The sequence below is a fragment of the Geotrypetes seraphini genome, chromosome 3, assembly GCF_902459505.1.
Source record: "Geotrypetes seraphini chromosome 3, aGeoSer1.1, whole genome shotgun sequence".
Taxonomy (NCBI): domain Eukaryota; kingdom Metazoa; phylum Chordata; class Amphibia; order Gymnophiona; family Dermophiidae; genus Geotrypetes; species Geotrypetes seraphini.
The window spans coordinates 273,027,666-273,053,778 of NC_047086.1; the positions used below are offsets into that span (position 1 = coordinate 273,027,666).

Here is a 26,113-nt window from a genome sequence, read left to right on the forward strand (position 1 = left end):
ATAGAGTAGACACCGAAGAGGGAGTGGAGAATATGAAAAAGGATCTGCAAAAGTTAGAGGAATGGTCTAATGCCTGGCAACTAAAATTCAATGCAAAGAAATGCAGAGTAATGCATTTGGGGATTAATAATAGGAAGGAACCGTATATGCTGGGAGGAGAGAAGCTGATATGCACGGACGGGGAGAGGGACCTTGGGGTGATAGTGTCCGAAGATCTAAAGGCGAAAAAACAGTGTGACAAGGCAGTGGCTGCTGCCAGAAGGATTCTGGGCTGTATAAAGAGAGGCGTAGTCAGTAGAAGGAAGAAGGTGTTGATGCCCCTGTACAGGTCATTGGTGAGGCCCCACTTGGAGTTTTGTGTTCAGTTTTGGAGACCGTATCTGGCGAAAGACGTAAGAAGACTTGAGGCGGTCCAGAGGAGGGCGACGAAAATGATAGGAGGCTTGCGCCAGAAGACATATGAGGAGAGACTGGAAGCCCTGAATATGTATACCCTAGAGGAAAGGAGAGACAGGGGAGATATGATTCAGACATTCAAATACTTAAAGGGTATTAACGTAGAACAAAATCTTTTCCAGAGAAAGGAAAATGGTAAAACCAGAGGACATAATTTGAGGTTGAGGGGTGGTAGATTCAGGGGCAATGTTAGGAAATTCTACTTTACGGAGAGGGTAGTGGATGCCTGGAATGTGCTCCCGAGAGAGGTGGTGGAGAGTAAAACTGTGACTGAGTTCAAAGAAGCGTGGGATGAACACAGAAGATTTAGAATCAGAAAATAATATTAAATATTGAACTAGGCCAGTTACTGGGCAGACTTGTACGGTCTGTGTCTGTATGGCCGTTTGGTGGAGGATGGGCAGGGGAGGGCTTCAATGGCTGGGAGGGTGTAGATGGGCTGGAGCAAGTCTTAACAGAGATTTCGGCAGGTGGAACCCAAGCATAATAGTTTCAAGTTTAAGTTTCAAGTTTAATATTCATTTGATGAATCGCTTATAACAATATCTAAGCGATGTACAATTTAAAAACCATCAGAATGTGGTAATACATTTAGTTTACGAAAGTTAAACACCCGGTAAAGCTTTGGATTCTTGCCCAGAAATAGCTAAGAAGGAAAAAAAAAATAAATAAATTTTAAATTGAATCAGGTTGGGCAGACTGGATGGACCATTCGGGTCTTTTTCTGCCGTCATCTACTATGTTACTATGTATGTTACTATGTTACTCAGGTTACCTTATCTGGCTTCCCTGCAGGAGAAGTGAGAAAGAGGTTCACCAAGGATCTCAAAGGGTTAGGCCAGCTTTTGAAATTGAAAAAAGCTTTATATATCATGTATATAAATTTGGGAGAGAACCACTGTCCAGGTTGCTCAGAGGGTCCTGGCAGGGTCTCCCATGCTGGCTTCTGGTGCTTGTCCATCAGCATGCAGCTGTACTTCGTCAGGGACATCATCCACTTTCTCCAGCTCCTGCCAGAATTTCTGGCTCAGAAAATGCTCCAGCTGAGCACCTAAGCCCCCAAAAGCATAAGGGGAGGCAAGTCTGAAGCTCCCCCCCCCCCCCCTCAAGCGCTACGCAGCATGTGCAACAATGACCCCTTTCAGTTAGGTATCCATCCCAAATGTGGCATGAATCGGAACTACCTCCACCTAAGGAGTCCATCCAAACTGTTTTGTCAAAAACAAGGGGTATTGAAGCAGATGGAGGCTTTTAAATCTAAGATGGCCGCCACACTATCGATTCTGGCACCTAGAATTGCCTGTGGAGAAAAAAATGTAAACACAAAAAATGCAGGGAAAGGGTTTTGGGAGGTGGGAGACCTGATCCCTAACCTCAGAAACCTTTAAAAATGCCGTTTAAGGACTCCCCCCCCCCAATTTTCTCCATAGGCTGCAATCTTACTCACTGTGCCAGAGCTGCATAGAGAATCCTCTAATCAGAGGGGAGAGAATATTTCTGCCACAGACAAGTCTAGAGTCCAACAGATGGCATATTTCTTCAGACTGCTGTCTAGTCCCTGATGTGGAACTGGGCCCTCAGACCCCAACTGGAGCACCACAACATCATGGGGTAAGGAATGTAGTCAGCTCCAGTTCTGGATAGAACTGCACAGTTTGTGCTCAAGCCCAATGCGGAGAACCTGGGACAAGCCTCTCAAGTCCACTGTGGCCGAACCTGGGGCGAGACTGCTCCCAAGGGTACAGACTAGAGGTCTGCACGGGAACGGGGATCACGGGAATCCCGCGGGTACGCCCCCTGGCCCACGGGACTCCCACGGAGACGCCCCCTGGCCCACGGGACTCCCACAGGGATGAAAACAGGCCTACCTAAATTCTGGCGATGCAGGCATGCAGCTTACAAGTCTGACGTCGCAGCCATGCTGAGCAGTGAGCTCAGCACGTACACAGCTGAAAGCCTTGCTGTGTACGTGCTGAGCTCACTGCTCAGCATGGCTGTTTCCTGCCGCGACGCTGAACTTGTATTTTGCGATACAACTGTAAGAAAGCAGAGGGGATAACTAAGAGACCTATCACCAGGTACGAGGTTTCTGGTACCTTCAAAATTTCTGACAAATATCTTTTAAACATAGCTAGGGCAGTTATAGGTTGTACTTTCGGAAAATTGATAATCCGGAGATTACTTCTCCTAACAAAGTTTTCCAGCATTTCTTGTTTAAAGTGCAAACTAACACTGTCCTTGACCCAAGTCAGAGCTTGTACTTCCAAAGTTTTTACTTTAATCTCAATGTCACACGTTTTATTCTCCAGACTTGATACTTTATTTTTGAGTTCCAAATTTTCTGAAAGAACATTAGTACAGCGTGAGGATAATTGTTGGATTTGACTCCCCAGTGAAGTTTGCATATTTGATATGGCCTCCCATATGGATTCCATTGTGATTACCTTAGGCCTTTGCAAGGGAACAATTTCAGTTCCAGGATTCCCTGCTGTGCCCACAGTACCAGTGACCACTTCAGATATCAAAGAAACTTCTTGGGCTCCCAAAATACCTGTAGCCTCCTGAGTGCTTAAAGAGTCTCCTTGAGCTTGCTGGGTTCTAATCACCGCTTGCTACGATCTTGAAAGCTCCTTCTTCCCCCTTCCAGGGTCGGTCCACCCACTCTGAGAGGACAGCAAGAGGGCATCCCGAGCCGGCATGTTGAAAAACGACTCCTCCGTCGCAATGGGACAGCTAGGCAGTCTTTGCTCATTCGGAGAGAGAATGACAGCCTCGAAGGAGATATCCCGCGCCTCAGCTTGCGCGGTCTCTCCAGCCGTGGAAACCTCCGGCTGTAAAGTTCATAAGCCACGTTCCACGAAGACATCCATCGGGCCCAATGTTGCCGCTGCCTCGACTGGAAACACCCGAATTTTCAACTTCCTTTTCACCATGGCACCTAGGGAACCTTCACCACGAGCGCAATGGCGTCTCCGCAGATACTCTCAGACCGCCATCTTGGGTAAGCTCTGCCCCCATGGAATCTTGCTTTTTTAAAGCATTTGTTAACACAAGACTCTACTATGTTCATCCTTGGGGTATACAGCATCAAGACATGTTATATTCATTATATATGATATTTCCAATCCATTGAATTAGTTTACAATTCCACTTCAGGCAATTCTACTGTCAGACAAATAACTTAGTTTTGATAAAGCAGCAGAAAAAGTACCCTGGCCAATAAGCTCACAAATTACTCTATTATCCAAAAACAAACTATTATCCCAAAACATTTACACAGCACTGTATGGACACATAGCAGAGTCGCAATCCTCTGAAGGACCCAGTTGAACATCGGCCAGGGCATAAAGATGGTAGAAGAACATCTGGAGGCCACGGCCACTCAAGAGCATCGAACCTCACTGCTGCTGGGATCATAGCTGCAACGGAAGAAACGTGGCTTTTTTATTTAAGTATGTGTGTATTTATTTATTTACTTATTTTTCATTGAGTCTTGACCATGAAGTTGCTGTGGGAGCAATCCCCCAGCATCATATGAATGCCCAAAACGTCTGAAGTGACAGGGCCACTTTCTGGGAACCATAGTCGGATGGTTGAAGAAGTCCTCTTGGATGATGACTACTCTGGCCACAGAAGTGCCCAGAAATGACGCTCTGCCAAAAGGAAAAGAAGGTGGGCCAAGGGAGAATGCATGGTTCTTCCCAGCTAAGAGACAGAGGCCATTGCCGTCGCACTGTCAGAAAGACCCAGACAGCCTCTCCTTTCAGAGATCTCTGCAATTCTTTCAGGATCAAACAAATGGACCAGAGCTCCAGCCGGTAGATGGACCACTCCCTCTGTGATGGAGTCCAACAGCCCTGAAGGGGACCACAATCACAGTAAGTCCCCCTCAGCCCCGAAGGCTGGTAACCGTGGTAACAACAATCCAGGAGGCAATGTGTAACGGAACATCCTGGCAGCGCGACTGAGGGTGAAGCCACAAGATCATGCTTGTTTTGGCCTTCATAGTTCACAGCTGTTTCATCTCTAAGGCAGCTCAGAGGAGGGCTCAGCGTGGCCACTATGGAACCCAGAACCTGCAGGCAGTCCCACGCCGAAGGCGCTGACTTGTTCACCAGATCGAAAAACTTCACACACAGCTCCTGACTGCGAGGCACAGGCATGGAAATGCGGCCCGCCGCCATAATGAACCGAATTTCTTAGGCACTCCAGCGAATGCATGGGTGTCAGATGGAATTTCTTGAAGCTGACAATCCAGCCCAGGATTTCCCGTACCCGGAGCAGCTTTTCCACCTTGGAGCGCTCCCCTTCCAACAAGGGCGCTCTAACTCAGGGGTGGGCAAACTTTTTGACCCATGGGCCACAATAGGTTCTTAAATTTGACAGAGGAGCCGGGCGACAGAGGGGAGGGGGGCGTGGTGGGGGAGGGGGGGTCTGATGCTGCAGAAGGAAACAGCACTCCCACGGCTGCCAGCTGCTGAATCCTTGCAAATTTTCTTTTTGCGCATTGTGCCTCCCTCCTGTGTCCTTGGTGCCCCATTGCCTCCTTCCTATGTCCTTGGTGCCCCAGTGCCTCCTTCCTATGTCCTTAGTGCTCCAGTGCCTCCTTCCTATGTCCATGGTGCCCCAGTGCCTCTTTCCTATGTCCTTGGTGCCCCCAGTGCCTCCTTCCTATGTCCTTAGTGTCCCTTCCTATGTCCTTAGTGCCCCCAGTGCCTCCTTCCTTTGTCCATGGTGCCCCAGTGCCTCCTTCCTATGCCAGCCAATCCCGGACCTTCTCTCCAACGTCAGAATTGACGTCGGGAGACGGCTTGTGGGTATGCACCTGGCCTTTTCTTCCCTTCACTGCGGCAACAGTGGAGCTGTAAGTAAATATAGTGGGTGAACGGTGGCAGTGAGCAGAAGAGCGGCCCGTGTACCGCGCACTTAGAAACCCTATCTTACGCTGCAGACAAGGGCAAATTATAGCCACCTCTGACGTCGCGGCCTGGGTTAAAAAGCTAAACGGGCCGGATTTGGTCCACGGGCCATAGTTTGCCCATGTCTGGTCTAACTAGTCGCCTAGATACTGGTGGATTTTCAACCCCATCACAGATGAGCTTCCATTACTACCATCACATTGGTGGGCTGCCGGGGCACTGTCACCAACCAAATGGCAGAGCTGAAAGAAAACTCCTAAGGAGTCACTGCTGCAATGACTGACCACATGGTCTCCACCCACCTAACCTTGAGAGCTGCATTCCCATGTTGCAGGTGAAGAACAGGTCTCCAAACTTCTGACACTGTCTCTGGTACGATAAAGAAAACAGATTATCTATCAGAGCCCGAAAATTCAATTGGCACCATCTCCATTGCTTGAATATCCAGCAAGCGCTGAACAGTAGCCCGGACTTTACGCTTTGTCTGGCCTCTTGGCAGGAGAAGACAAAAACCAGTCTGACAGAGACCAAAGTCCAGCTTGCAGCCTGACTGAAGAATTGCCAAGACCCACTGGTCTGCCACAATGCGCATCCTGGCAGGCAGAAACTCCAACAGCTGACTCCCTATTTATTTATTAATTTAAAAATTTATATACCGCATACAACTATGCGGTTTCCATATTACACACATAAAATCTTGTTTCCCTCCGATTATCACATATAACATAGACATGCCAAAACAGCATGTCCACAGAGGGACCCTTAGCTCCCTGGTGGCAACGTGTCACGCAGGTAGGATAGACAGAGGAAGGCTGAGAATGCCTACAGCCCACACACCAACATCGGGAATTCGTAAAATATTTCCGTGATGAGGAGGAGGGGGGGAATGCCAGAAGTCCTGAAAGTCCATACAGAGCCATGAAAAGAGGACACGTAGACACCTGGGCTCACACTCTATCCAGGAAGGAATACAGATGACTGGCCCCAAATTGAACTCCTTAGGGCATCCAGACCCCTGCCATAAAACTACTGATCCTGAAAAGGTAGCAGGATGAAAGTTGTTGTGAAGGTGGAAACACCAGCCCACTGCCAAGCCTCAAAGCATTCGAAGGGCCGAAATAGAATACTCCAACACCTGACAGTACATTAAAAAACAAATTATTTATTTTTTAAAATGTTCTAGACACCATCCACCAAGTAGTCCATCCCAGCCCTCAGAAGCTGAGGAGGAGGCTCTACCTTCTCAGTTTCCAGCGTTTGTATTCGCGTACCACAAGTGACATCCTACAGGAGCCAGCACACCTACATTGGCTATTGTAAAACAAATGTGGAGAAGCACAGCCACCTGGCAATCCTGCATATCTTCCACAATCACTACATCATCACTAGGCAGGGTTTTTTGGGTTTTTTTAAATTGTGCCGGGTCACCTGAGCAGCCAGGGCTTCCCCCAACAGCTGCTGACACTCCTGCGCCAGAGGAAAAAAGCGGGATATAAGAATTGCCACTGCTGGGTCAGACCAGTGATCCATCGTGCCCAGCAGTCCACTCACACGGCAGCCCTTAGGTCACAAAGTTTCCAGCCAGTATACATGATTACTTAGCTTAAAATCGAATAGACCAACATTTACATTTTCCAGTGAATTAAAATCAGTTCTTTTTTTTTTTCTTCCTTATTATTTTTTATTTTCAAGTTTTACATAAAGTGTACAAAATATTAAAATACAATTGATAAATACACAATATCACTTTTATATCTAATTCATCATATTCTAAATATATTTTTCCCCCTCTCCCTCCCCCCACCCTTCTATTACTTTTTAATCATACATTACATATTGTATATCATATTATAGCCTATTATGTAAATTTTATTTTCACTACCCCCCCCTCTATGTGTGTCACAAAGAAGATATTTAAAAGAAGAGAAGAAGAAGAAAAATCCTACTATTTATTCATTGCAGTATTTTGTCAATGGCCCCCATATTTTTATAAATTTAGTATATGTCCCTCTTTGTATTGCTATTGTTCTTTCCATTTTAAATATATGACATATTGTATTCCACCAAAATGTATAATTTAGGTTATTATAATTCTTCCAATTATTGGTTATATGCTGAATGGCAGCCCCTGTCATAATTAATAAAAGCTTGTTATTTTCTGGTGAAATTTGACTTTTTTTCCTCATCATCATTCCAAATAATACTGTATCATATGATATTGCTATATGATTTTCCATCAATTTATTAATTTGTGGCCAAATTGAATTCCAAAAACTTTTAATGTAGGGACAATGATACAGTAAGTGATCTAATGTCCCTGGTTCCAGATTACAGTGCCAGCATTTATTGGACTTAGAACTGTCTAATTTTTGCAAACGTGTAGGGGTCCCAAAAAGCTCTATGTAATAAAAAGAACCAAGTTTGTCTCATAGATGCTGACACTGTACATCTCATTCTCCAAGACCAAATTAGTGGCCATTGAGATGCATTAATTTGATGCTTAATCTCAATGTTCCAAATATCTCTTAGACCATTTTTTGGTTTTTTATTCAAATATCCAGATATTAATTTATACCACAATGCGGCTTGATGTCCATAGGAAGTCTGCTTGTAACATAAGAACCTTTAAACTATATTGATTATTTAATGTTTTCCATTCAGGGAACCCTACCTGAATGGCCTGCTTCAACTGCAACCATTTAAAACTTTGTGTTTTACTAAGACCAAATCTATGTTGCAATTGTGAAAAATCCAGCAGTTTACCTTCTGAAATAACGTCATCTAGAGATCTAATGCCTGCAATAATCCAGTTCTTCCAAAGGATTTGAGCTCCGCCAATTTTGATCTTGGAGTTTATCCATAGAGATTGATTAGTTGATTTGTTTATTGGGATAGGTGTTAATTTACTTATAAATCTCAACGTTTTCCAAGTATCCATTAATATTTTATTTTCTCTGCATGTTAATACTTGGAAGGTGAACTAAATTTAGGGGAAACATAAGGCGCCATTCCAAATATAACCAATCTGGTGCATTATCTATAAGTTCTGGGAGGATCCAATACATACCCTGACGTAGAATATAGGCTTGATGGTACCTATAAAAATTTGGAAAATTTACCCCTCTCTCCTTAATTGATTTTTGCAAAGTTACTAAAGCTATTCTAGGTGTTCTACCAAGCCAAAGAAATTTCGTTAAAATACTATTAAGCTTTTTATAAAAGGACCCCTGAAAATAAATAGGTATCATACTCATTTGGTAGCAAACTACAGGCAAGATCATCATTTTAATAGTTTGAACTCTCCCCCACCAAGAAATATGTAAAGGGTTCCATTGCTCACTACAACTCCGTAACTTTTTTTAATACAAATTTTTTCATTTTCTTTTACGGTATCTTCAATTGTATTTTTAACTTGAATGCCAAGATATTTAAATCCTTCTTCCTTCCATATGAACGGAAAATCTTTAAATAGTCCTTTACACAATGAACATTTAAGGGTATAATTTCAGATTATTCCAATTAATTTTATAACCTGAAAATTTACCAAACTTATCAATTAATTCCAATAAAGAAGATAAGGTAGATTCCGGATTTTTCAAATAAAGCAAAATATCATCAGCATAAGCCGAAATTTTATATTCCATTATCTGAATATGGAATACCCTGTATCTCCCCCGTTTGCTGTATTGCTAACAATAAGGGTTCTAATATAATCATCAATAACAATGGAGATAAAGGACAACCCTGTCTAACTCCCCTTCGCAATTGAAATCCATCAGATATCATATTATTATATTTAATCTTGCAATCGGGAAGCTATACAAAGTTTTTACCATTTGTATAAATCCAGAACTATACCAAACCATTCTAAAGCTTGATACATAAATTCCATTCTACCCTATCAAACGCTTTTTCTGCATCCAAGGAAACTGTAAAAGTCGGTTCATCTATTTTTTTTGATAAATTTAACATATGAAACAATAATCTAGAGTTATTGGAGGAATGTCTTTTAGCAACGAAACCCGTCTGATGCATATCTATATATGTGGGAGAGCTTTGGCTAATCTCAAAGCCAAAATTTTCGCCAAAAGTTTATTATCTACATTTATTAAAGATATAGGCCTGTAGTTTTGAAACCAAAGTAGGATCTTTATTTGGCTTAGGCAGAACAATTATTATTGATTCAGCCATAGTACCTTTAATATCACCTTTTATAAGTTGTGTTTGATATAAATTTAGTAAATGTGGGGAAAGGATATTTTGAAATGTTTTATAAAATTCTACTGTATAACCATTACCACCTGGAGCGGATCCAACTCTAAGAGATCTCAATGCTGTTTCTAATTCTTTTAATGATATAGGTTCATCTAAACTCCGTTTTATATGATCAGGAACCTTAGGTCCATTAATTAAATCTAAAAAATTTTTACCATCTTTTTGTCTCTCCAAATAAGGCTCGGAAGAATACAGATCTTATAAAATTTTTAGAAATTGTTTTAAAATTATATCTGTTTGATTTGTTATTGTACCATTATCATCTTTTATCCCATTAACATTAGTTTTCCTTTTTTTTGCTTTAAGATAATTTGCCAATAATCTCCCCGCCTTATTAGAATTTCCATAATACACTGCTTGTTTGGAAAACAAATCTCTTCTTATCATTTTTGAAGATATTTCATTATATTTACCTTTTGCTTTCAAAAGAGCTTGCAATATCTCATTTTCCCATTTGTTTATCAATTTAGCTTCTAATATTTTGATTTCTTTTTCTAATTCTATATATTGAATTTTATTTTGTTTCCTAATAAAAGCTGAATATGATATAATATTACCCCTCATAGTTGCTTTAAATGCATCCCATACATTCTCAATAGATGTATCCTCCACTAAATTCATTTGAAAGAAATCATTAATTTGTGTTTTAAAATTTTCCAAAAATTTATCATCCACAAGCAGTGCATTATCAAATCTCCAAAGAGGTCTACCCTTTTCCAATTTATCCAATTGTAATTCTATCCATATTCCCGCATGATCCGAAATAATAATAGGATCTATGGAAGCTTTAATCACCTGTTGCACTTCATTTGTTGAAACAAAAATATAATCTATTCTTGAAAATGATTTATGAACCTGTGAACAAAATGAAAATTCCTGATCATTAAAATGAAGAATACGCCATATATCCTTTAAATCGCATGATTGAGCCAGATTATCTAAACCTAAAGATTTTATACTTTTACTTGGTTTTTTATCCAATAATGGATCCATTACAGCATTAAAATCTCCAGCCACCACTAAATTAGAAGCGGCCAGTGGTAATAACATATTCTGTAATTTTTTAAAAAATTCTGATTGATTCGAATTAGGGGCATATATATTAAACAACGTCAGGGCATTATTTCCCATACCTATATCAACATGTATCCATCTTCCATGTGGGTCTGAATTTATTACCTTAAACTTGGCCATACATTTTTTATTTATAAGAATTGCTACCCCTGCTTTTTTACCCTCTGCTGGAGCAAAAAAACATTCTTTTACCCACCCACCCATTAGTTTCTGTGATTCTTTTGTATTAAGATGGGTCTCTTGCAGACAGTAAATATCCGCATTTTGCTTTTTTAAAAATGCTAATATCTTTTTTCTTTTGATTACATGATTCAGGCCATTGACATTAATAGAGTATATCTTAAAAGACATTATATATTTTAAAACTTATCAGTATAATCTTTTTCCCTTCTTCTTTCATATTTAAAATCCAAAAAATATTTTCTATGACACACATATTTACCCTTGAATTATCCATTCCCTTATTTACTTTCTCCTTAATCATTCTAATAAATACCATCTTTTTCCCTCCCTTTCCCACCCAATATAATGACTGCTTAAGAACACACATTGGAACTGCAACCCGAACATTCCCCTCCCCTCTAGGCAACCAATATTCAATCAATATCCCCTTCTATCTATCTATATTAATCTTTAATATCTTTAGTCATTTTTTACTCCTAACATTTCATTAATATATCTTTATTCATTCATCAATTTTTAATTTATATTTCCCTAGTATTATAATTTACATCGTAAAATTTTATCTTAAACATATATTTAATATGGTATTGATATTTTCCTATATCTTATACTTTCTCTCTTTATATTTTTATTGTCTTTTCTTTAGTTCATATTTTTCTTTCTTCAGTATTTCAATGTCTCATATTTTTATAATTTTTCACAATGTCATCAAAACCTATCTTGATATTTTATGTTAAAATGACATAGGTTCTGATTTTGAAAGAAAGGTTTTTAGTTTTTCTGGATCTTCAAAATACAAAGATTTATCTCCAGATGATACTCTCATTTTTGCCGGATAATATAATCCGTATTTATATCCTTTTTCTTTTAATTGAGGTCTCATGTCTAATAGTCTCTTTCTTTTATTTGCTGTGTTTTTAGCAAAATCCGGCAAAAACCATATTCTGGATCCTTTGTAATTTAGATTTTTGTCTTTTTTGGCAGCATTTAATATTTCTATTGCTTGTTGGTATCTAAGCATTTTGAATATTAGTGGTCTTGGTCTGCCTTGGTTTTCTATATTTTTTACTGGGATCCTATGCGCCCTTTCTATTTCTAGTGGTTGTTTTAGATCCAGTTGTAGTATTTTTGGAATTAAGTTTTCTAGAAATTGTATAGCATTTTTCCCTTCCAAGTTTTCTTGTATTCCAAAAAGTTTAATATTTTTTCTTCTTCCTCGGTTTTCATAGTCTTCCAGTTGATCTTTCAATTTATTCAGTTCCAGACTGTCATTTTTGCATCTGTTTGCTTCACCTTCTATGACCTCCATTTTAGTTTCTAAGACAGTTGTTCTTTTATTATTTACTTCCATTTGTCTATGGATATTTAGTATTTCTTCTTTCATTTCAGCCATGTTGGTCACAGTCTCTTTAAGCATTTGTTTAATCTGTCTCAGTTCTTCCATAACTTCTGCTTTACTCAATATATCAGGTTCTTCAGCAGGAAGTGGGATCTTACTTGGTGTAATTTGATCCTGCTTCTGTCTTTTTGCTGACATACCAGCCTCATTTTTATTTTGTCTGGTACTTGCCATATTCCTGAACTTATTTTTATATTTTTACAGATTTTACCTTCTCCTCAATCTGTATGCTCAGTGAAATTTCTGTCTTCCTTCAGGGTTTCTGTCCTTACCCTCAGGATTTCTCTTCAAAACCGGCGCTATTTCAAACTGCCTTAATTTCAGACTGACAGGCACTATCCTTTCTCCAAAATTAATTTGAATGTAGGAAGCTTTTATTTTTTCTTTTTTGTCGTTGGCTAGTTCAATGTTAGTTTACCGTGGTCTTTTCCCTCAGGGCTTTATTTTATTTTAGTTTCGGCAGGTGGAGGGTAGTATCGGTTGCCACAGTTTTCGCCTATTTTATTTCTCCCCAGTTGTTTTTGATATCTTTCAGCACAACCGGCTTTTTATCCTCAAGGCTTTGCTTTAACACCGGCAGGGGAGGGCTACATCAAACTGTCATATTTTTATCTTTGACAGGCACTAGCCCTCAAACCGAAATCTGAAGGAAGAAAATTTTTTTTTTTTTTTTCCCCCTTTCTGTCGTTAGCTAATTCAATGCTCAATAGTCTTCCTGTACAGTATTTTACTTTCAATGTCTCTCTTTATAATAGAAAAAGAAACCGGCGAAAGAGTAACTGTTCTCCTTAACTCTCCGCCCCCAGGGCTCCGTCTCAGCACCGTCAGGAGAGGGCTGCTTCCAACCGCCACAGCTCCAGAATTGACCGGCACCAGCCTCCCACCAAAATCAGTCTTCTTTTTACTTTTTCCTTTTGCCGTTGGCCAGTTTAAATATTCAGCAGCCCGCACTAGCACAGAGAAAAGCCGGCAAAAAAAAAAAAAAAAAACAACAGTTTTACTTGTCTCTTTCCCCTCAGGTCTTTCCTCAGTGTCGGCGGAGAAAGTTTTATCAAATAATCTTCCTTTACTGTATTTTACTTTCAATGTCACTCTTTATAATACAAAAAGAAACCGGCAAAAGAGTAACTGTTCTCCTTAACTCTCCGCCCTCAGGGCTCCGTCTCAGCACCGTCAGGAGAGGGCTGCTTCCAACCGCCACAGCTCCAGAATTGACCGGCACCAGCCTCCCACCAAAATCAGTCTTCTTTTTACTTTTTTCTTTTGCCGTTGGCCAGTTCAAATATTCAACAGCCCGCACTAGCACAGAGAAAAGCCGGCAAAAAAAAAAAAAAAAAATAACAGTCTTACTTGTCTCCTTCCCCTCAGGTCTTTCCTCAGTGTCGGCGGAGAAAGTTTTATCAAATAGTCTTCCTTTATTGTATTTTACTTTCAATGTCACTCTTTATAATACAAAAAGAAACCGGCAAAAGAGTAACTGTTCTCCTTAACTCTCCGCCCTCAGGGCTCCGTCTCAGCACCGTCAGGAGAGGGCTGCTTCCAACCGCCACAGCTCCAGAATTGACCGGCACCAGCCTCCCACCAAATTCAGTCTTCTTTTTACTTTTTTCTTTTGCCGTTGGCCAGTTCATATATTCAACAGCCCGCACTAGCACAGAGAAAAGCCGGCAAAAAAAAAGAACAACAGTCTTACTTGTCTCCTTCCCCTCAGGTCTTTCCTCAGTGCCGGCGGAGAAAGTATTATCAAATTTTCTCTGTTGGTAAATATTTATAAGTTTTATCAATCAGCATTGATTTTTTTGTCAAAAATCAACTCGAAGGGGAGAATTTTTAATCATTTGTTGCCTAGTTGAGAGGAGCGTCGCGATCACACGTCCATTTGTGTGCGCGGTAAGCCACGCCCTCATTAAAATCAGTTCAAAAAATCCTTTCATGTGAAATACATCTGTACAGCACAGAGAAAAACAAATTTAAATGCAAATGGATTATTTTCTAAAGCCAATAACCACCAATAAAGTGATCCATTTACCTCTGTTCAATGTCCTGTAGCTCTTCTGCTTTCTCATATTCCACCACCTGACACAGAAGTACATACATATTTTAATAACTACATGCCTCTCAGAAGAATTACTAATCTTGTAATAAACAGTGAACTGTACTTTTAAAATGAAACTATTTGATGAAAAAGCAGGTTTGTAAAAATTGGATAGGGCAACAATAAATGAGGAAATGAATAATGGCAATATCAACTGGGCAAGAACAGATTTCTGAGCTAATTTCACAAAAAGCACAGATGTTCTGATAGAGAGGTAAGTCCACTATGTCAATTAAATAGCCACAAAATGTACCTTCCCCTATTAAAAAAAACCCCTCATCTTTTCTCAAATCAAGTTCTCAAAGCTTTTTTTTTTTAAGATTAGGCAGTTTTTTTATTGATGACTAAACTGAGTACAACAGTAAGACATTACAGAGAAGATATACAGTCATCTATAAAACCATCTTAAGAAACAATCCTCCCAAACCTTCCCCTCATAAAAGAAACACTTCCAATAACAAACCTTAGAACCCCCCCCCCCCCCCCCCACCAACTATCCTTTCACCCAAGGATACCGTGAGTATTGAGAGGAAGGTATACATTTCGGCATACTTTTTTTTTTTTTAAACAGCCATATGATATGGCCCATGGAGCTCATTTTTCTGGCCAGCTATACTTTTCTTGCCCACAGTTCTATCTGGCTCACAAAGGAATATATTCATGAATGGCATTAGCAAAGGCAACGAGGCTTCCCAAGCTTTAGCAGCCAGTGATGATGGCACAGTGACAAACACAGTGAATTCTGAGGCAGACTCCCTCTGTCCCCCAACCTGCCAAGTTGCTAATCTAAAATGCCCTATGTGGCCCTTCTCTTGAAAAGTTTGAAGACCTCTGATTTACACCTTTAGGTGCCTGTATAAAACACACAGGTAAATCTTTTATAACCAGGAATATTAGGGGATAAAATTTTAAATCAGTCTAATGTTGTTACACATGAGAAAACTAATGTTTAAGTCCCACTGCTTTCAAAAGCTTTAGATTCATACCAAACCCTCATTATAGTATTTCTTTTTTCCAGTGCATTTGAGGAGGTGTATTTGAACAATTGGACCAATTCCTGAAGGTGTATAAGAAAGCAACTCCCTCAGTCATAATTTCTTGTTTGTTACCATCCTTTTCATCTATTGTTATTTGGTGTCATTTGTTTGCTTCCTATCACAGGTTGGGGATTTCCTTTTGGAGGAGAGGGAAGAAGAGAAAACAGACTTGGACTATTGTTCAATCATTATTAATATGGCTATTTTGCTCTTCATTTTTTCTGAGTTCCAAGTTTAATAAATAGATTTAAACACAGATAAACAGCAGTAATTCAAGGGAGGACAGACTCCACACAATATAAACTTAAATATAATCTTGACTGAAAAATACACCTGGCGCTGAACTGGAAAAAAGTCACAAGCAACATTATTCTTTCAATGGAAATAACTAATAAAGTCGAGGGACTGGAGGACACCATGATTTTAAAAATAATGAAGAGGCATCATTATCTGAAAGATATTTGGTGACCTTCATGAACTGAGAGAGACTGACGCTCAAATCTACCATGAGTGTAAGCTTGTAGTTATCACCAGGTCTATGGGCACATTGTTGTGTGCAGAATACTCAGGGCTTGATGCACAAAGTACTGTCATAAAGACCGCAACTCCAAAATGGTGGGCCTACCCCTTTGCAGTGCATCCTGGGATGCACGGGGAGGTGCCTAAGGCCTTGATTGGCTCAGATGCCTAAGATCCCTCCCATAGCCTTAGGCTCCTCCCTCTGTATCCCCGGATAGAGGCCTAAGGCCCTGACTGCCTGAGATGCCTAATGTCTCCCCATGGGAAGGGCCTTAGGCATCTGAGTTAATCAGGGCCTAAAGTCCCTCCCCATGACTCCCAGGATGCACTGGGAAAGAGAAGGCCTACAATTTTGGAGTGGAGGGTCTGTTAGCAGGAGGGACTAGGCATCCCTCCTGCTGTCTACTGTGTACTGGGGAAGTTCAGGTGTGTGGAGGGGGCATCTGGTGGCAGGAGGGAGTGGGCATCCCTCCTGCCGATGTTTTTTTCTAGGAAGGGGAGTGGGGGAGGTCTGTTCAGTGGCAGGAGGGAGTGGGCATCCCTCCTGCTGATTTTGGCTGGCATACAAGGGGGGAGGAAATTTGCAGTGGCAACAGGAGGAAGTCAGCATCCCTTCTTCTGATTTTTGGGTGTGACTCTACTGCAAGCCTTTGTGCATTGGTGCCTGAGTCGGTAGTGTCATTTCTGTAAACAAGGTAGGTCTGACACCACTAGAAGCCTCAGCACAGAGCTCAATAACTGCACAAATATAAACATTGAATTACCCTCTCGTCCTTAGATATGCTCTCTCCAGAGCAAGGCCAAGACATTTTAACAGGGAGAGTAGCGTAGGGAAGCTTGTATCACCTCAATCTGTTATTGTGTAAAAATAAAGGACTTTGATTTCCAATGTTAATCCAATACTTTGTGCTAAAATAATAGAAAGCAAATTTATTTTAACGAGCTATGCCTTCCTTACCCTTCCCACAAAGTTGCACGAAGCAAGCAGCTGGGCCAGAAAGGAGATCGCCAGGAACTTGAAGTGGCGCAGCTGTTTCTCAGAGTGCGATGCCACATTAAAAAGATGCTTGTCTGGTTCTTTCTCCTTTGCCTTCCGCACTCGTGACAACTTTTCAGACTCATCTACAAATGCACATATATATAACTGATCAATACCAAAATCCAGTAAGGGCTTACCACAGGTTAAAGAAAACTAATTACAGTGGGTGACCAGCACAAAGGATACCACTATGTGCTGAAAAGGTACGTGGTAGCAAGCACTGCTTGATAGAAAAAAAGTCATTCCAGCTACCAGAGAGTAAAAGAAAGGAAAGGCTTATTTTTTAAAATCTTTTGTTACCGTATTTGCTGGCGTATAAGACGACTGGGCGTATAAGACGACCCCCCAACTTTTACAGTTAAAATATAGAGTTTGTTATATACTCGCCGTATAAGACTACCCCTTCTTCCGCACATTCCATCCACTATCTCTCTTCCTTCTGCATCTTCCATTTGCTCTGTTACTGTGCCTCTCCCTTTCTTCCCCCTTCCAAATTGGTCTGGCACCCATCTTCTTCTCTCCGCTCCCCCCATAGTCTGGCATCTGTCTTCTTCCCTGCCAGCGTCTTCTTCCCACTCTCTCTTCCCCATTTCTTTTCAGCATCCTTCTCTCCCCCCATCTTCCCCGTGTCCTTTCAGGGTCCTTCTCCCTCTCTGTCTTCACCATGGCCTTTCAGCGTCCTTCTCCACCCCTTTGTATTCCCCCATGTGCTTTCAGCGTCCTTCTCCCTCCTCTGTCTTCAAGTGCTTTCTGAGTCCTTCCCCCCCCCTCCTGTCTTCACCATGGCCTTTCAGCGTCCTTCTCCCCCCCTCCTTCTCTACCGCCCCGGGTGCAGCACAGCCGTCCAGGTCCCCTTACTTTTGTGGCACTTCCCCGACCGACCGACAACAGCCCCGGTCCGACAAACCTCCCTGCCCTTAACCGCGAATCTAAATTACCTTCTTACAGCTGCTGTAAGAAGGTAATTTAGATTCGCGGCTACAGGGCAGGGAGGATTGTCGGACCCGGGCTGTTATCGGTCGGTCGGGGAAGTGCCACAAAAGTAAGGGAACCTGGCCGGCTGTGCTGCAACCGGGGCGGGGCGGGCCGCCCCTCTCCCTTGGTAGCCACTCGAACCGCGAGGCTACTCTCCTTCTCCTTATCTGCCCTGCCTGCAGCACAGAGCCGAACGGAAGTCTTCCCGACGTCAGCGCTGACGTCGGAGGGAGGGAGGGCTTTGTTTAAGCTTTGTTTAAGCCCTCCCTCCCCTCCGACGTCAGCGCTGACGTCGGGAAGACTTCCATTCGGCTCTGTGCTGCAAGCAGAGAAGGTAGGGAGAAGAAGAGCCGCGTACATCCAGAAGACTGAGTACATCCAGCCCCGCGACCCTCGGAGGCGTCCCCATGGGATCCCCGCGACCCTCGGAGGCGTCCCCATGGGATCCCCGCGACCCTAGGGGGCGTCCCCGTGCAGCTCTCTAATGTAAAGTAAGGGCATGTAAACAGTACCCGGCGTATAAGACGACCCCCGACTTTGGGGAGGATTTTAAGGTACTGAAAAGTCGTCTTAAACGCCGGCAAATACGGTAACTATACTTGTAACCCACCTAGACCTCCAATTTGCGGGACATGACATAACATAAAACATAACAACATAGTTTGAGTCTACCTTCATCTTTATTCTCTGGCAGTTTCATCAAATATTTCAGAATCTTAATGACACTCTGAAGCTGATCTTGGACACCAAATTCACAGCAGATTAAGATCCAGAGCTCCGTGTCCTTTTCTAATGCAACATCCTGGAGAGAGGAGAGAGAGAAAAAACACCCCTACAAATATGAAGTTTATTTGTTTGATTATTTTTTTTTTTAAGATGCCCATTCCTTGTGGGGAAGCATACAGAAAGGAAAAAAAAAAATGCATAGTGCAGGAAATAAGTTAAATGAATTAATAGTTTTGGAAAATAATTTTATTGCACACTTATGTTATTAGGCTATATAAAAATAACATGCAATAAATGTACAGTAAAACCTTGGATTGCAAGTAACTTGGTTTGCAAGTGTTTTGCAAGACAAGCAAAACATTTGATTAAATTTTAACTTGATATACAAGCAATGTCTTGCAATACAAGTACATACAGTATACACACATCACAACTGAGCCGATGGTTCTTCTCTCTCTGACGCTGCAAGAGTGTAGTGACTTACAGTCTACGGCCCAGAAATATCAAAGAAGAAACATGTTAATCTAATCATGTATTTTTTAATGAGTATAACTTATGAGCAGACTGGATGGACCGTTCAGATCTTTATCTGCTGTCATTTACTATGTTACTATGACTGTTCTAATCAAGCAAAGTCTTGCAATACAAGTACATACAGTATACACGCGTCACATCATCACAACTGAGCCGATGGTTCTTCTCTCTCTGACGCTGCGGGAGTGTAGTGACTGTTCTAAATGAGCGAGGTCTTGCGGGAGACAGCGTATCCAGATTGTTCCCGAAGAGAGGCAGCGTGGGAGCCCTGCTCCGCCCCTCTCCCTGACTGAAAGGGAACATCTAAAAGAGCACAGCAGCCAGCCGGGCCCCCTTTCAGGCCACCAGCAGGAGACAGCGTATCCAGATTGTTCCTGAAGAGAGGCAGCGTGGGAGCCCTGCTCCGCCCCTCTCCCTGACCGAAAGGGAACATCTAAAAGAGCACAGCAGCCAGCCGGGCCCCCTTTCAGGCCACCAGTGGGAGACAGCGTATCCAGATTGTTCCCGAAGAGAGGCAGCGTGGGAGCCCTGCTCCGCCCCCCTCCCTGACCGAAAGGGAACATTTAAAAGAGCACAGCGCCAACGGCGCTCAGCGGTTCGGCGCACCTTTGTGAAGCGCCTGCAGTGACGACAGTTGGATTCTGAAGCTAACAAAATAACAGGCTCCAATCAGCAGGAGCACACCAGCACTTTACGAGAGCGATGGAGGACCCAGGATCCCAGAGGTACTTTCCGGTATACTGCACAGAGTGCAATATGTACGACTACCTCCCCTTGGGAAGGCGGGAGTACATATGCAGTCGGTGTCAGGAACTGGAAAGCCTGAGGATGGAGGTCGGCAGATTGAGGGTCAGGGTCCAGGAACTGGAGGGACTGCGCACCACAGAGGAGACGAGCTGGTCAACCCAGAACACAGACGGAGCAGGCCCCATTGTGGACCAGGTGAGAGACCTCGAGAGATTCATCGAGGAGGCCTATAGGAAGGTGGAGGAACGGGACCAGCAGCTGCACAGACGGATGTCGGCAGATGAGACCCAGGATCCACAAGGCGACACAGGGGAAGGACCTAGCGGAGGAACCACGCAAGAGGAGGAGACCGCGACTCACCGGGACCCCGAGGGAGAGACACCGCACTACACCAAGGACACGGACCTGAGGCAGAGGAGGTTGCTGAGGAAAGGGAGGTCTGCTATTGTGGTGGGAGACTCGATCTTGAGAGAGGTAGACAGTCACGTAGCTGGAGGAAGGGAGGACTTGTCTCCCAGGGGCCAAGACACGAGACATCACTGATAGGATCAAGAGGATTCTGGACGGAGCAGAGAAAGAGGAGACTGCGGTAATAATCCACGTCGGAACGAATGATGTGAGCCGGAGGAACTTCAGCATGGCCACACTGACTGACCAGTTCAGGGTCCTGGGACGAAAGCTGAAGCGGAGCACACGGAGGATAGCATTCTTGGAGATCCTGCCTGTACCGAGAGCAGATGCAAAGAGGCAGGCAGACCTCCAGGTTGTGAATGCATGGTTGAGGAGATGGTGCCAGGAGGAGGGCTTCCACTTTGTGAGGAACTGGACGTCCTTCTGGGGAAAGAGCAAGTTCTACCGGCGGGACGGCCTGCACCTAAGCACAGCGGGAACTAAACTACTGGCAGCCAATGTGAGGAAGGAGATCGAGAGGGCTTTAAACTGAGGAGAGGGGGAAAGCCGACAGCTGATCTGATGTTGACGCTTCGGACAACAGTATCCAGAACAGATGCTGAACAGGCTGACTGCAGGGAGGAAGCAGAGGGACCGGAGGATCTTATGATCAGACAACGAGGGAAATATCAGGTAAAGGGAGCTTGCTGGGAGAAGACTAAGGGGCATGGAGACACAGGGGGACAGGGTGGCACGAGGGCGAAAGCTGAGGGCAATATAGAGGTACCACAAGGCGAGGGGGATCAAACAGAGGCTCAAGGGATGATAGCCCAGGAGGGGGCCGGTAGGGCTAGAAAACCCAGAGGAAAAGCGGGGAAGTGGGGTGGCGGGAATGTGGGGAAGCTGAAAGCTAAGAGGGTAAAGGCTGAGGGCAAAGCAGAAGCACAGGGAACGGGAGAACTGCCCGAAATCCAAGGGCAGGTGGCCCAGGTAAATGCAGAGGTGGAGGAAAAACGACAGGACCTACGGGACCTGCGGTGCTTATACGCAAATGCAAGAAGCCTCATGGCCAAGATGGGTGAACTAGAAGTCGTGGCCAAGGGGGAGGACCTAGATATAATTGGAATTGCAGAACCTGGTGGACAGAGGAAAATCAATGGGATGTGGCGCTGCCGGGGTACAAGCTCTACAGGAGGGACAGGACCCACAAGAAAGGGGGAGGCATAGCACTATATATAAAGAACTCTATCCACTCGGTCGGGATGGATATGGCAACGAAGGCAGAGGGGCTGGAATCGCTATGGGTCAAATTGCCGGGAAACAAGGGTGCAGGCATAAAACTGGGGCTGTACTATCGCCCACCTGGTACGCCAGAAGGAGTCGGACACGACTTGGAAGCGGAATTGAGACAGGAATGCAGGACTGGAAGTGTAACAGTGATGGGGGACTTCAACTACCCGGGAATAGACTGGAGTACGGGTCACTCCAACTGCACTAGGGAAACAGGATTTGTAGAAGCTGTGAGGGACTGCTTCATGGAGCAACTAGTCAAAGAACCGACGCGAGGGGGTGCTACTCTTGACCTCATCCTAAACGGATTAGGGGGGCCTGCAAGAGGGGTAGAAGTGGGAGGACCACTAGGCAACAGTGATCACAACGCAATCAGATTCACATTAGAAAGGGGGACACCCATAGTAAGGAGGACCACAACAACTGCGCTCAACTTCAAGAAAGGGAACTATGTTGCTATGAGGGAAATGGTGGGGAGGAAGCTCAGAAACATCTTTAGGATGGAGACTGTGGGAAGCGCCTGGACCCTATTCAGGGACACCCTGCAGGAAGCACAAAGACTGTACGTCCCCAGTTTCAGGAAAGGCTGCAAGAACAAGCAATCAAAGGACCCGGTTTGGATGTCAACTGAAGTAAAGAGGGCAATAAATGACAAAAAAGTATCCTTCCGGAGATGGAAAAAGGACCCAACGGAGGAAAATCACCAGGCGCACAGGAAATGCCAAAAGGAATGCCACCAAGAGTTTAGAAAAGCGAAAGGGGCTGGCCAGGGAGGTGAAAAACTTCAAGGCATTCTTCAGTTACGTAAAGGGGAAGCGACCAGCGAGAGAGGAGGTGGGGCCGTTGGACGATGGGGATAGGAAGGGAGTGATTAAGGAGGATAAAGAGGTAGCTGAGAGGTTGAACACGTTCTTCTCGTCGGTTTTCACGAGCGAAGACACATCTAATATACCGGACTCAGAGGAGCTCATGAGTGGGGAACTGGCCAAAAAATTGGAGTACATAGAGGTAAGTAAGGAGGATGTCCTCAAACAGATAGACAGGTTAAAATGCGGTAAATCACCGGGCCCGGACGGGATCCACCCAAGGGTTCTGAAGGAACTAAGACAAGAAATAGCGGGCACAATCCAGCATGTTTGCAACCTATCCTTGAAAACTGGTGAGGTACCAGAGGACTGGAAATTGGCAAATGTCACACCTATCTTCAAGAAGGGATCGAGGGGTGACCCCGGGAACTACAGGCCGGTGAGCCTGACTTCAATTATAGGGAAGATGGTGGAAGCTATGATCAAGGACGGCATTTGTGAGCACATCGAGAGGAATGGCCTACTGAGAACAAGTCAGCACGGATTCTGTAAGGGAAGGTCGTGCCTAACGAACCTTCTGTACTTCTTTGAGGGAATAAGCAGTCGGGTGGACAATGGGGAACCCATAGACATCATTTACCTCGATTTTCAAAAGGCTTTCGACAAGGTGCCACATGAAAGGCTGCTTAGGAAGCTGTGGAACCACGGGGTGGGAGGGGATGTGCACAGATGGATCAAGCACTGGTTGTCGGGTAGACTGCAGAGGGTCGGAGTGAAGGGCCAATATTCTGACTGGCGGGGAGTCACGAGCGGTGTGCCACAGGGATCGGTGCTGGGGCCGTTACTCTTCAACATATTTATCAATGACCCGGAAAAGGAGGCAAAGTGCGGGGTTATAAAATTTGCAGACGATACCAAACTGTGCGGTAGAGTTAGGTCCAGGGAGGTGTGTGAGGACCTGCAAAGGGACCTGGACAAGCTGGAAGACTGGGCAAACAAATGGCAAATGCGCTTTAACGTGGAAAAATGTAAGGTCATGCATATAGGGAAAAAGAACCCGTTGTTCAACTACAAATTGGGGGGGGGCATTGTTGGGAGACAGCAGACTTGAGAGAGACTTGGGTGTGCTGGTGGATGCATCACTGAAGCCATCTGCACAGTGCGCAGCAGCCTCGAAAAAAGCCAACAGGATGCTGGGCATCATAAAGAGGGGCATAACAACCAGGACGTGGGAAGTCATCATGCCATTGTATCGAGCGATGGTGCGTCCACATCTGGAATACTGCATTCAGTATTGGTCGCCACACCTCAAGAAGGACATGGCGGTACTTGAGAGAGTCCAAAGGAGAGCAACGAAACTGGTAAGAGGGCTGGAACACTGCCCAGACGCCGAGAGGTTGGATAGGCTGGGGCTCTTCTCTCTGGAAAAAAGGAGGCTCAGGGGAGATATGATAGAGACCTTCAAGATCATGAGGGGCATAGAGAGGGTGGATAGGGACAGATTCTTCAGACTGAAGGGGACAACAAGTACGAGGGGGCATTCGGAGAAACTGAAGGGAGATAGGTTCAAAACAAATGCAAGGAAATTTTTTTTCACCCAAAGGGTCGTGGACACTTGGAATGTGCTACCGGAGGAAGTGATCAGGCAGAGTACGGTACAGGGATTCAAACAGGGATTGGACGGATTCCTGAGGGATAAAGGGATCGTGGGATACTGAGGGAGGAGCTGGGATGTAACACAAGTATAGAAAGCTAACCAGGTAATAAGTATAGAAACCCAACAGGTCGTGCAAGTGCAAGACCGGAGGGTTAGGACTACGATGGGAAGATAGGACTTCAATGAGAAACCAAGGTGGCAAGGGAGCCCCTTCTGGTGATTCAGACAGGTTGTGACCTGTTTGGGCCGCCACGGGAGCGGACTGCCGGGCAGGATGGACCTATGGTCTGACCCGGCGGAGGCACTGCTTATGTTCTTATACAAGCATGTATAGTATTTTGTGTTAAAGTTTTGGGGTTGTGGAACGAATCGTCTGAGTATTCATTATTTCCTATGGGGAAATTCGCTTTGATATACGAGTGTTTTGGATTAAAAGCATGCTTCTGGAACGAATTATGCTCGCAAACCAAGGTTTTAATGTATTAAAATGAAAAAATACTACATAACTACACCAATAAAAATAGCCTGCATGTCACTCAGACTTTTGGTTGCATTTTTTTTTCTCACTGTGCCAAAATCCAAACAGAAATCAACCAATGTTCAGTCAGTATGGCAAATGTTTTATTTCAAACACAAATTGTGACATTTAAACAAAACATATTCAGCACTGCTCCTCATATATCGAGCAGTGCTGAATATACATAGACACATGTGGTCATTATCCCTACAGTTATGCAGTTTATTCAGCACAATGCATTGTAACTCTCTTCTGAAGGCAGTCCAGCCAGTTGGGTTTTCAGGAGCTGGGACCCACTATATGCAAATCTTTCTCATGCTAACTGGCTAGGTGTGCCTCCAGGAGAGGACTGAGAAGTATTGCTATAAGGAGGATAGTGACTATTGTCAACAACTTGTAGATGTAAGCAGAATGCTCATGTTCTGCTCCCGACTACCTAGATCAGGGGTGTCAAAGTCCCTCCTCGAGGGTCGCAATCCAGTTGGGTTTTCAGGATTTCCCTAATGAATATGCATGAGATCTATTTGCATGCACTGCTTTCATTGTATGCTAATAGATCTCATACATATTCACTGGGGAAATCCTGAAAACCCGACTTGATTGCGGCCCTCGAGGATGGACTTTCACACCCCTGACCTAGATAGTGCCACCTATAACTCATTCTGAGCTCTTTGGTGAGGACAGGATAGAAAGCAATGTTACTTACCGTAACAGTTGTTATCCAGGGACAGCAGGCAGTTACTCTCACTAATGGGTGACGTGATCCAACGGAGCCCCGATGCGGACGCCTCACAAGCATTTTTTGCTTGAAGAAAACTCGAACTTTCGAGTCACCCACACCGCGCATATGCGAGTGCTTTCCCGCCCAGACCAGGGCGTGTCTCCTCAGTTCAGATAGCTAGCAGAGAAGCCAACCCAGGGGAGGTGGGTGGGACGTGAGAATAGCTGCCTGCTGTCCCTGGATAACAACTGTTACAGTAAGTAACATTGCTTTATCCCAGGACAAGCAGGCAGGTATTCTCACTAATGGGTGACCTCCAAGCTAACCACAATGGGATGGTGGGAGAGTTGGCAATTTAGGAGAATAAATTTTGTAATACTGTTTGGTCAAACTGTCCATCCCGTCTGGAGAAAGTATCCAGACAATAATGAGAAGTGAAGGTGTGAACCGAGGACCAAGTGGCAGCCTTACAAATCTCCTCAATCAGTGTCGATCTGAGGAAGGCTACAGAAGCTGCCATTGCTCTGACCTTATGGGCTGTGACTTTACTGTGAAGGGGTAATCCAGCCTGGGCATAGTAGAAGGAGATACAAGCCGCCATCCAGTTTGAGATGGTGCGCTTAGAGATGGGTCATCCCAACTTGTTCGGATCGAAGGAGATGAAAAGTTGAGGAGCAGTTCTGTGTGGCTTGGTGCGTTCCAGGTAGAAAGCCAAAGCACGTTTACAGTCCAGAGTGTGAAGGGCTGATTCTCC

The 26,113-nt window shown here is 44.0% G+C and overlaps 1 protein-coding gene across 1 annotated transcript in view; it reads right to left on the bottom strand.

Annotated features, from left to right (window-relative positions):
- HEATR1 (HEAT repeat containing 1) overlaps positions 1-26,113 on the bottom strand; it is a 693,629-nt gene that overhangs the window by 192,467 nt on the left and 475,049 nt on the right. Inside the window, exons 31-33 of the mRNA XM_033935556.1 lie at positions 18,644-18,773; positions 16,916-17,079; positions 14,336-14,382 (exon numbers count right to left, since the gene is read on the bottom strand). Of these exons, the coding sequence (XP_033791447.1) occupies positions 14,336-14,382; positions 16,916-17,079; positions 18,644-18,773 (341 nt within the window). The remainder of the gene's footprint in view (positions 1-14,335; positions 14,383-16,915; positions 17,080-18,643; positions 18,774-26,113) is intronic.